This window comes from Anolis sagrei, chromosome 1 (assembly GCF_037176765.1).
Source record: "Anolis sagrei isolate rAnoSag1 chromosome 1, rAnoSag1.mat, whole genome shotgun sequence".
NCBI classification, from domain to species: Eukaryota; Metazoa; Chordata; class Lepidosauria; order Squamata; family Dactyloidae; genus Anolis; species Anolis sagrei.
Genome location: NC_090021.1, coordinates 1,009,757 through 1,022,053, shown reverse-complemented (window position 1 = coordinate 1,022,053; position 12,297 = coordinate 1,009,757). Strand labels below are relative to the sequence as shown.

The 12,297-nt window shown below is 44.5% G+C and overlaps 1 protein-coding gene across 1 annotated transcript in view; it reads left to right on the top strand.

Annotated features, from left to right (window-relative positions):
- Positions 1-12,035, top strand: part of PPM1G (protein phosphatase, Mg2+/Mn2+ dependent 1G) — a 28,327-nt gene extending 16,292 nt beyond the window's left edge. The window contains 6 exon segments of the mRNA XM_060754816.2: positions 1,672-1,827; positions 1,986-2,220; positions 8,243-8,372; positions 8,499-8,601; positions 11,214-11,383; positions 11,385-12,035. Of these exon segments, the coding sequence (XP_060610799.2) occupies positions 1,672-1,827; positions 1,986-2,220; positions 8,243-8,372; positions 8,499-8,601; positions 11,214-11,383; positions 11,385-11,436 (846 nt within the window). The 3' untranslated portion in view covers positions 11,437-12,035.
- The last annotated feature ends 262 nt before the right edge of the window (positions 12,036-12,297 follow it).

Sequence of the window (12,297 nt, the reverse complement as noted above, 5' to 3'; positions counted from 1 at the left end):
GGAACATGGTCATACAGCCCGAAAAACTTACAGCAACCCAGTGATTTCAGCAATGAAAGCCTTCAACAACACAAGATAGGTTCTGTAGGTTTGTTCTGAACTTTAACTTGTACAATATATAATTATAACATTGTATTATTATTAGTATTATATTGTATTACATTATAATATTATAAATATTATATGTATATACAATATATTCTATTATATTATTAGCATAGCCCAGAATATCAGTATTATATAGTATTATATTGTACTATACCATTACATTGTAATATTATTCGCAGTATTACATATAAATATAAAATATATGATTATAACATTGTATTATTATTAGTATTATATTGTATTATAATATTATAAATACTATATTTATGTACAATGTATTATATTATTAGCATAGCCCAGTATATCAGTATTATATATTATTATATTGAACTATACCATTATATTGTAATATTATTCATATAATATAAAACATATATTTATAACATTTTATTATTATTAGTATTATATTACATTATAACATTATAAATATTATATGTATGTACAATATATATATTATTTGTAATATCACATATACAATATATAATTATAACATTGTATTATTATTAATATTATGTTGTATTACATTATAATATTATAAATATTATATGTATGTACAATATATTATATTATATTATTAGCATAGCCCAGAATATCAGTATTATATAATATTATATTGTACTATACCATTACATTGTAACATTATTTATAATGTTACATATAAATATAAATGATTATAACATTGTATTATTATTAGTATTATATTGTATTACATTATGATATTATAAATATTATATGTATGTACAATATATTATTATTAGCGTAGCCCAGAATATCAGTATTATATATTATTATATTGTACTATACCATTATATTGTAATATTATTCGTAATATTACATATAATATAAAATATATAATTATAAAATTGTATTATTAGTATTATATTGTATTACATTATAATATTATAAATATTAAATGTATGTACAATATATTATATTATTAGCATAGCCCAGAATATCAGTATTATATATTATTATATTATTCATAATATTACATATAATATAAAATATATAATTATAACATTGTATTATTAGTAGTATTCTATTACATTATAATATTATAAATACTATATGTATATACAATATGTTATATTATATTATTAGCATAGCCCTGAATATCAGTATTATATATTATTATATTGTACTATACCGTTATATTTCAATATTATTCGTAATACTACATATAATATAAAATAGATAATTATAACATTGTATTATTATTAGCATTATATTGTATTACATTATAATATTATAAATATTATATGTATATACAATATATTATATTATATTTTTAGCATAGCACAGGGGACAAGGTGGAACTGTCTTCCTGGCGCCCTCTGTCTTCACTCTGGCCCAGAGCAGCAGCTGTTGTTGTTGTTGTTGTTGTTGTTGTTGCGCTCAGTCCCTTCCTTGGAAGCCTTTAAGCAGAGGCTGGATGGCCATCTGTCAGGGGTGATTTGAATGCAATATTCCTGCTTCTTGGCAGAATGGGGTTGGACTGGATGGCCCAGGAGGTCTCTTCCAACTCTTTGATTCTAGGATTCTATGATTCTGTTTCTTGCCCAGGAGTGCAGTGAAGATGAGGATGGCTATAGTAGCGAGGAAGCAGAGAACGAGGAGGAGGAGGAAGAGGAAGACGACACAGAAGAAGCGGAGGAGGAGGAGGACGACGAAGAGGAGGATGAAGACATGATGCTTCCTGGCATGGATGGAAAGGAGAAGGTCAGCGCCTGGAGCGAGTGGGATGAGGGCTGGCAGAGAGGTGGCATCCCCCCCGCCCCCCAGACCCACAAATCTCCCTTGTTTAGCAGCTGTGGGGTGGACTCTGTTCCAGAGGGACCCCTGACAGGCCTCTTCCTCTTCCTCCTCTTGCTCTATAGCCTGGTGCGGACAGCGGCACGACGGCGGTGGTGGCCCTGATCCGGGGCAAGCAACTGATCGTGGCGAATGCGGGGGACTCCCGCTGCGTAGTCTCGGAGGGCGGCAAAGCCCTGGACATGTCATACGACCACAAGCCGGAAGACGAGGTGGAGCTGGCCAGGATTAAGAACGCCGGCGGGAAAGTGACCATGGACGGCCGGGTCAACGGGGGGCTCAACCTCTCCAGAGCCATCGGTGAGCAGTGCGGAGCCGCCTCGGCCTGACCCCGGGTTTCCCCTCTTGGCATCCAGCTGACCCCCCCTCCCCTGGGGGCTGCCTCAAATAGGGGGTGGGTGGGTGGGTGGGTGGCAGGCCAGGGGAAAAAGGCAGAGGCCTGTTTCCTGCATATTGATTGATTGATTGATTGATTGATTGATTTGCTATACTTGTATACCGCCATTTCTCAGCCTAGCCGGCGACTCAACGCGGTTTACAACAACTTATAACAAACAACAGTATACAGTTTAAAAGCATAAAAACACAACCCACAATACATATATCAATAAACAATCCAATTAATCTCTTGACTAAAATCGCGATCCAGTTTCGTTGTCCAAATTGCCAGTCCTTCAATCATTGCACTTATTGCACTGAGTTAACCGAACGCCTGCTCGAACATCCAGGTTTTTAGTCTTTCCCGGAATACCATCAATGAGGGGGCTGATCTTACCTCCATGGGGAGGGCGTTCCATAGCCGCGGGGCCACCACAGAAAAGGCCCTGTCTCTCGTCCCCGCCAGCCGCACCTGTGAAGCAGGCGGGATAGAGAGCAGGGCCCCCCCAGAAGATCTTAGGGACCTGGTGGGCTGATAGGCTGAGATACGTTCGGATTGATTGATTTAGAACTTTTATATACCACTCTTCTCACCTCCAGCGAGGGACTCAGGCCGGTTTACAACAAAGGAATTCATACACAATAGTTCAAAAACATCACATCCAATAATACACTAATATAAACACATTGAAGTACTATCATATAATTATATAAGGCTACGTCGTTAGTTAGCATAAAATCACTATTCATCCCCATCCGTTCGTGTGGTCAAGAGTTATTGCCTCACTCAGGCATGGGGAACCTTCGGCCCTCCAGGTGTGGTGGACTTCAACTCCCACAATTCCTTGAGGCTCGGCATTCGCCCCAAAGGCTTACCTTGGCCCAAGGAATTGTGGGAGTTGAAGTCCACCACACCTGGAGGGCCGAAGGTTCCTGACCCCTGGCCTCACTGATCAAATGCCAGGTTCCAGAGCCTGGCTTTCACCAACTTTCTAAAGAATCATAGAATCATAGAATCAAAGAGTTGGAAGAGACCTCCTGGGCCATCCAGTCCAACCCCATTCTGCCAAGAAGCAGGAATATTGCATTCAAATCACCCCTGACAGATGGCCATCCAGCCTCTGTTTAAAAGCTTCCAAAGAAGGAGCCTCCACCACAATCCGGAGCAGAGAGTTCCACTGCTGAACGGCTCTCACAGTCAGGAAGTTCTTCCTAATGTTCAGATGGAATCTCCTCTCTTGTAGTTTGAAGCCATTGCTCCATTGCGTCCTAGTCTCCAAGGAAGCAGAAAACAAGCTTGCTCCCTCCTCCTCCCTGTGGCTTCCTCTCACATATTTATACATGGCTATCATCATATCTCCTCTCAGCCTTCTCTTCTTCAGGCTAAACATGCCCAGTTCCCTAAGCCGCTCCTCGTAGGGCTTGTTCTCCAGACCCTTGATCATTTTAGTCGCCCTCCTCTGGACACATTCCAGCTTGTCCATATCTCTCTTGAATTGTGGTGCCCAGAATTGGACACAATATTCCAGATGGTCAGAAGGGAAGGGGCAGTTCGAATCTCCAGTGGGAGAGAGTTCCAGAGCCGAGGGGCTACCACCGAGAAGGCCCTGCCCCTCATCCCCACCAAATGCGATTGTGAAGGTGGTGGGACCGAGAGCAGGACCCCTCCCGAAGATCTTAACAACCTTGATGGTTCATAGGGGAGAATCCGTTTGGACAGATAAACTGGGCCGGAGTCGTTTAGGGCTTTATAGGTCAACACCAGCACTTTGAATTGTGCTCAGAAGCTAATTGGCAGCCAGTGGAGCTGGCGTAACAGAGGAGTAGTATCCCGCTCCTGTTAGTAATCTGGCTGCCGCTCGTTGGACTAGTTGGAGCTTCCGGGCAGTCTTCAAGGGCAACCCCCACGTAGAGAGCATTGCAGTAGTCTATACGGGATTTAACCAGAGCGTGGACCACCGTGGCCAAATCAGACTTCCCAGGGTACGGGCGCAGCTGGCGCACAAGTTTTAATTCTGCAAAAGCTCTCCCGGCCACCACTGAGACCAGGATCACTCCCAAGCTGGGAACCTGCGCCTTCAGGGGGAGTGGAACCCATATGGCTGCTGTGAGGCCGCAGTCGTGCCCCCTGTGCCGACCTTCTCAGCTACTTCAAACAGAAGTCGGGTAACCTTCTCTGCAGCCGAACCCAACGACTGGCAGATGCATTGGCTTCCCTGTGAATGGAAGCATCATTTAAGCAGGCACTCCTTGATCGTGGTTCTGCTGTGATCCTCTGCTCTTGATTCTCCGTAGAGTTAGCTGGGCTTTGGAGTCCACTTTAGTATCATGTCCAGTCTTTAACCTCTGACATTACCCATATTTTTGACCGTGTGGCCTACTTGTGCATCCAACCTTTCAGTCTGAGAAAAAGATATGAAAATAAAGCTAGTCTGTTTTCATATCTTAGATTAGAGAGATGGGCCAAAACTAACAAAATGAAGTTCAACAGTGACAAATGCAAGATACTCCACTTTGGCAGAAAAAATGAAATGCAAAGATACAGAATGGGGGACAATGCCTGGCTCGAGAGCAGGACGTGTGAAAAAGATCTTGGAGTCCTCGTGGACAGGAAGTTAAACATGAGCCAACAATGTGATGTGGCGGCAAAAAAAGCCAATGGGATTTTGGCCTGCATCAATAGGAGCCTAGTGTCTAGATCTAAGGAAGTAATGCTACCCCTCTATTCTGCTTTGGTTAGACCACATCTGGAATATTGTGTCCAATTCTGGGCACCACAATTCAAGAGAGATATTGACAAGCTGGAATGTGTCCAGAGGAGGGCGACTAAAATGATCAAGGGTCTGGAGAACAAGCCCTATGAGGAGCGGCTTAGGGAACTGGGCATGTTTAGCCTGAAGAAGAGAAGGCTGAGAGGAGATATGATAGCCATGTATAAATATGTGAGAGGAAGCCACAGGGAGGAGGAGGGAGCAAGCTTGTTTTCTGCTTCCTTGGAGACTAGGACGCAAGGGAACAATGGCTTCAAACTACAAGAGAGGAGATTCCATCTGAACATGAGGAAGAACTTCCTGTCTGTGAGAGCTGTTCAGCAGTGGAACTCTCTGCCCCAGAGTGTGGTGGAGGCTCCTTCTTTGGAAGCTTTTAAGCAGAGGCTGGATGGCCATTTGTCAGGGGTGATTTGAATGCAATATTCCTGCTTCTTGGCAGAATGGGGTTGGACTGGATGATGGCCCACCAGGTCTCTTCCAACTCGATTCTAGGATTCTATGAGAGGACCTTGCAGTCTGAGGAAAAAAAATATGAAGATACAGCTGGGCTTTAGAGTCCGTTTCAGTATCTGGGAAAGGAAACTTTTTTTTCTGTTGCCAAATGGCTTGTCATAGTTGAAATGGGGATGGGGAGGAGAGGAGTCCAGCTGGTGCTCCAAGCTTCTCTGGTTTGTTTCTGGCTTCGAGGAGCCCGTCTTCCCCTGTCAGACTGTAGGATCTATATCGCAATATTAAATAACCACTCACAAGCCGGTTTTGCTTTGAAATGGATATATTAGGTTCTTGTGGGGTTTTTTCGGGCTATATGGCCATGTTCTAGAGGCATTTCTCCTGACGTTTCGCCTGCATCTATGGCAAGCATCCTCTGAGGTTGTGAGGTCTGTTGGAAGTAGGAAAAATGGGTTTATATATCTGTGGAAAGACCAGGGTGGGACAAAGGACTCTTGTCTGCTGGAGCTAGGTGTGAATGTTTCAGCTGATCACCTTCATTAGCATTTGAAGGCCTGCCTGAGCCTGGGAAAATCTGTTGCTGGGAGGTGTTAATCTGTGCCTGGTTTTTTCCTCTCTGTTGTTTTGCTGTTGTAATTTTAGAGTTTTTTAATACTGGTAGCCAGATTGTGTTCATTTTCATGGTCTCTTCCTTTCTGTTGAAATTGTCCACATGCTTGTGTATTTCAATGGCTTCTCTGTGTAGCCTGACATGGTGGTTGTTTTTTGTGGTCCAGCATTTCTGTGTTCTCCAATAATATGCTGTGTCCAGGCTGGTTCATCAGGTGCTCTGCTATGGTTGACTTCTCTGGTTGAAGGAGTCTGCAGTGCCTTTCATGTTCCTTGATGCGTGTCTGGGCAATGCTGCGTTTGGGGGTCCCTATGGAGACGTGTCCACAGCTGCATGGGATACGGTAGACTCCTGCAGAGGTGAGAGGATCCCTCTTGTCCTTTGCTGAACGTAGCATTTGTTGGATTTTCTTGGTGAGTTTGTAGATTGTTTGTAAGTTGTGTTTCCTCCTCAGCTTCCCTTTGCGGTCAGTGGTTCCCTTGATGTCTGGCAGGAACACTTTCCCTCTGGGTGGATCTTCATCTTGACTCTCGTGGCTTGTTCTTGGTCTTGCAGCTCTTCTGATGTCTGGATATATTGCTTGTATCTCTGCAGCAAAGGAAGACACTACTGACTTTTCCCCACCACCACTTCCTTTTATACACCTTTCCTGCCCATCTCCCCTTCTTCTCAGTTTCCTTATTAAAGCTTGTTGCTTCACAAGTTCCAATACAAGGTTTCCAGAGCCCTCTCCCTGCTTCAAAATGTCACAGAGAGAGAATTGATTCAGTCCGGATGTCACGGAAGGAATTTGTGATGTCTTCATGCCGTCAGAAATTGACTCCTGACATCCCGGGAGAGGGCCTGGGTTGGGAGGCTTTCCCACTGCTTCCAGCTACTTGTTGCATCCTGTGTGGCCACCAATTAGAATCATAGAATCCAAGAGTTGGAAGAGACCTCATGGGCCATCCAGTCCAACCCCATTCTGCCAAGAAGCAGGAATATTGCATTCAAAGCACCCCTGACAGATGGCCATCCAGCCTCTGCTTCAAAGCTTCCAAAGAAGGAGCCTCCACCACACTCCCTCCGGGGCAGAGAGTTCCACTGCTGAACGGCTCTCACACTCATGTTCAGATGGAATCTCCTCTCTTGTAGTTGGAAGCCATTGTCCCATTGCGTCCTAGTCTCCAGGGAAGCAGAAAACAAGCTTGCTCCCTCCTCCCTGTGGCTTCCTCTCACATATTTATACATGGCTATCATGTCTCCTCTCAGCCTTCTCTTCTTCAGGCTAAACATGCCCAGTTCCCTAAGCCGCTCCTCATAGGGCTTGTTCTCCAGACCCTTTATCATTTTAGTCGCCCTTCTCTGGACACATTCCAGCTTAGAGTCATTATCTCTCTTGAATTGTGGTGCCCAGAATTGGACACAATATTCCAGGTAAAGTGGTCTAACCAAAGCAGAATAGAGCATGGGGAGCATTACTTCCTTAGATCTAGACACTAGGCTCCTATAATGTATTTGTTGTGAACCGCTGTGAGTCGCCTTCGGGCTGAGAACAGCGATATATAAGTAAGGTAAATAAATAATAATAAATAATAATAATATAATATTTATTTATACCCCGCTACCATCTCCCAAGGGACTCGGTGCGGCTTACATGAGGCTGCGCCGACAATACAACAATACATGCAATAACAACCACAATACAAAGCAAAATACACATACTAATACAAATAAAACTCATACACAAATAGCATAAACATTGAACAATAGCACAAAACACATTTAAAATCTTTGATAGAACACAGATTGATAGAACACAGATATCTATTACTATTTGAACTCTCAACAACAATAACATTGGCCACCAATGGAGCCGATGGCATTGCAGAATAAGTCTGGCACAAAAGGGATGCTGACAAAGCCATACTATTCCAGAGCAAGGCTTGTTCTGGAGGTGGATTTGGGGGTGGAGAAGTGGCCAGATTGCAGCACCACGAAGGAGGCTGAAGGACGGCCGATCTGCCTCGGGCCGGGTCTCAGCAGCAGAGCTGACCTTCCTCCCTGCAAAGGCCTAGGGTGTTCCCATTTTCCCCAGCCAGCACCCGTTTTGACCCCTGCCCTTTGCCCCCAGGGGATCACTTCTACAAGCGCAACAAGAACCTTCCTCCAGAGGAGCAGATGATCTCAGCACTGCCGGACATCAAGGTGTTGACCATCAACGAGGACCACGATTTCATGGTCATTGCTTGTGACGGCATCTGGTAGGTCAAGCGGGGTGGGGTGGGGGATGCAACTGACCTCCCTTGGAATGGGACCAAAATCAGAGTTGGGGCAATGCAGTCTCGCCCCCCCATTTTTGGTGACCCTTTTTCCTCCCCCAAATCAAGGAACGTCATGAGCAGCCAGGAGGTGGTGGACTTTGTCCAGTCCAAGATCACTCAGAAGGGGGAGAACGGGGAACTCCGGCCTCTTTCGTCCATCGTAGAGGAGGTGAGTACTGGTGGGGGCGCCTCTCTCAGATGGGGGCTGCTCTGAGCTCTTGGTCCCAGGGAATGGGGGGGGGGGTCTGTGAAGGAGAGCTCTTGGACAGACGCGTCTGAGACGTGCCCTGGATCAGAGCCCCCTTTCTCCAGCCACCCTTACTCCTGCTGGGGATTGGCCAGTAAAGGTCATTTGGACTCTTCAATCAAGCCTTGAACAATATTTAGCCCCTAGTTGTCCTACGTAGGAGTCACACGCCTTGCACTTTATCCCATGCTCTCTGGGTGCAGTGCCTCAAGACCTTGGCCTGCACTAAAACACAATTGGCGCTGACAAAATTAATAATAATAATAATAGGGTTGTTGTAGGTTTTTTCAGGCTATATGACCATGTTCTAGAGGCATTCTCTACCTCTACCTCTGAGGATGCTTGCCACCTCACCTCACAGTTTCTGAGGATACTTGCCACAGATGCAGGCAAAACGTCAGGAGAGAATGCCTCTAGAACATGGCCATATAGCCCCAAAAAACCTACAACCCAGTGATTCCAGCCATGAAAGCCTTCGACAATACAATAATAATAATAGTAAGAAGAAGACATACTAATAAAATTTATACAATCTCACATATAAACACGAATTATAACTTAACAAACCAAAATTAAATAAAAAGCACAGCCTGTTATAACAGACATAAGACAAAACATCAAATGGAAACAATAATTTCCCATTTCTTTGGGGCAAACTACCACCTGCCAGCTGCAAAAGGCCACTCTACTGGGATCTGTACGCGTTATTTGCTGATACATCACACAGTCCTAGACACTTGGGATGTGTGATCCAATACAACAGCCAGCAGAATGTCTACTGTGGACTCAGCTTGTTGTGTTTCAGATAATAATAATAATAATAATAATAATAATAATAATAATAATAATGTGTTTTGTGTCAGTAAACATAATAATAATAATAATAATAATAATAATAATAATAATGTTTATTTACCGTATATACTTGAGTATAAGCCAACCCGGATATCAGCCAAGCCACCAAATTTTACCACAAAAAACTGGGTAGACGTTTTGACTTGCGTATAAGCCGAGGTTGGGAAATGCAGCCGCTACGGGTAAATTTCAAAATAAAAATAGATACCAATACAGTTACATTAATTGAGACATTAGCTGGCTAAATGTTTTTGACTATTTACATAAAACTGTAATTTAAGATAAGGCTGCCCAACTCTGATTAAACCATTATAATAACCTTCAGTGTAAATTTGCTTGCATATCCTTCTAATAAAAATAGAATAAAATAATGGAAATGTAATAATAATAACAGTAATAATAGAGGAAAATAATAAATCTAATAATAACAATAATAAATAGAATGAAATAATACATATAATAATGACAAATAATAAAGTAAAATGATCAATGTAATAATAATAATAATGCTATATTTATTATGTATTTCTAACAGGGTAGAATAATAAATAACTTTGACTCGAGTATAAGCCAAGGGGGACTTTTTTTAGACTTAAAAAAGTGCTGAAAAACGAGGCTTATACTCGAGTATATACAGTATATCCAGCCACCAGGTTCACAAAGCACTCAAGGTATGACATGCAAAATACAACAAGTGCAAAAGAAAGCGTACAAGTAGACAATAAACAATCCACACAACATCATAAATTCACAGTACTCCCTGGTAAAAACAATAAAATACAGCAATTGCTGTGGATTAAACAGCAGTATTTGATCTCAGAAGCATAAAGTGCTCATAAAGAATCTAAAGGTCCTTTTATATTATTAGAGAGTCTAAACATGGTGGAAGGATTGTCGGAAAAGCCAGGTCTTTAATTGTGTGTGGAAGGTTTGAAGGGCGGGGGCTTGCCTGATCTCCCTTGGGAGGGCATTCCAAAGCTGGGGGGCCGCCACCAATAAGGCCCTCTCTCTCGTCCCTACCAACAGCTCCATTACTGCAGCTGACACCTATTTTATTCCAGTGTTTACAGCCCAGCTATGATGCCAGTTATTTATTTAGTTAGTTAGTTAGTTAGTTATTTACCACCACGGTTAGAGGATCACAGCTTGATTGAGTCAGAGTTGATGTTTTTATGTGTCCACGTGTCTTATTGTATGGTATTTGATATTGTGTTCACTTTTGTGTTTGTTTTTAGGCACTTTGTGCCATCTGTAAGCCTCTCTGAGTCCCTTTGGGGAGATGGTGGTGGGAGAGAAGAATAAAGGTGTTGTTAGGTTCTTGTGGGTTTTTTCGGGCTATATGGCCATGTTCTAGAGGCATTTCTCCTGACGTTTCGCCTGCATCTATGGCAAGCATCCTCAGCGGTAGTGAGGTCTGTTGGAATTAGGACAATGGGTTTATATATCTGTGGAATGGCTGGGGTGGGGCAAAGAGCTCTTCTCTGCTGGATCTAGGTGTGAATGTTTCAGATGACCATCTTCATTAGCATTTGAAGGCCTGGCTGAGCCTGGGAAAATCCTTTGTTGAGAGGTGTTAAGATGTGCCTGGTTGTTGTTGGTGGTGTTGTTGTTGGTGTTGTTGTTGTTTTGCTGATGCCCTTCTTCTGCCTGCCCCCCCCCCTTCTCCTCCTCCTCTTCAGCTCCTTGACCGCTGCTTGGCTCCGGACACCTCTGGCGACGGGACCGGCTGCGACAACATGACCTGCATCCTCATCTCCTTCAAGGCCCGGCCAGGCGGGGGTCCGGCGGGAGCCGAGGGGGTCAAGCGGAAACTGGAGGAGAGCAGTGCGGCCCTCTCCCCCTCCCCCTCGCCCCCCTCCCCCCACGGAAGAGAGCTGCAACAAGAAGGCCCGGCAGGACTAGCGGCCGGCCAAGGCGGCGGGAGGGCGGGCGGCCCCCTCGCTCTCCCTCTCTCTCTCTGGACTCCTGTTTTCTAAGCGAGGGGCAAGCGCCGGACGACTGACCGACCGTCCGACCGACCAACCATGGACTCTGGGGCGACGCTCAGCCCGGCCTTTTTTAGCCTTAGGGAGCCCCTCCTGCCCACTGTCCACATCATTGGAGGGGGGGGCTCTCAGGTGGGGAGGGGGCCCCACAGCCTCACTGTTCTTTGAAACCATTCCAGACGGAGAACGGTGGGGAGGGCCCCCACAACAGCCACCCCCCCACCCACCCCACCCCTTGCAGCCCCCTCCCAATGTCTCCCTGTGGTTGTTGCCATTTCTGTGCCCGTGATGTTTCTGTTGGTGGGACGTTCCCCACTGCGGGGTGGGGGGGGGGGTGGGGGGGGGGCCGTCAGCTGCGCCTCCGTTGAAGGCCTTCCTTCTGTTTTTTATTTGTGGGCCTGGGCGCCCCTCCCCTCCCCTCCCCCCCCCCCCCTCCCCACATTCGGCAGCCAAGCCTCGTCCTGTATTGTTCACTTTTAACTGAGATTTTTTAAAAGTAAAAGCTGGAAAAATCAACCGTGGCTCCGGCTCTTCTTTCCGTGGCAGGAAGGCAGGCAGGCAGGGCAACCAATCTGGACACTGCAGAGTATTATTGGAGAACACAGAAATGCTGGACCACGCTCACAACCACCAGGTCAGGCTACACACAGAAATCCACAAGATGCATTTGCACAACGTCAACAGAAAGAAGGAAACCATGAAAATGAACACAATCTGGATACCAGTATTAAAAAATCTCTAAAATTATAACACTAAATAAAGAACAAAACTCAAACAG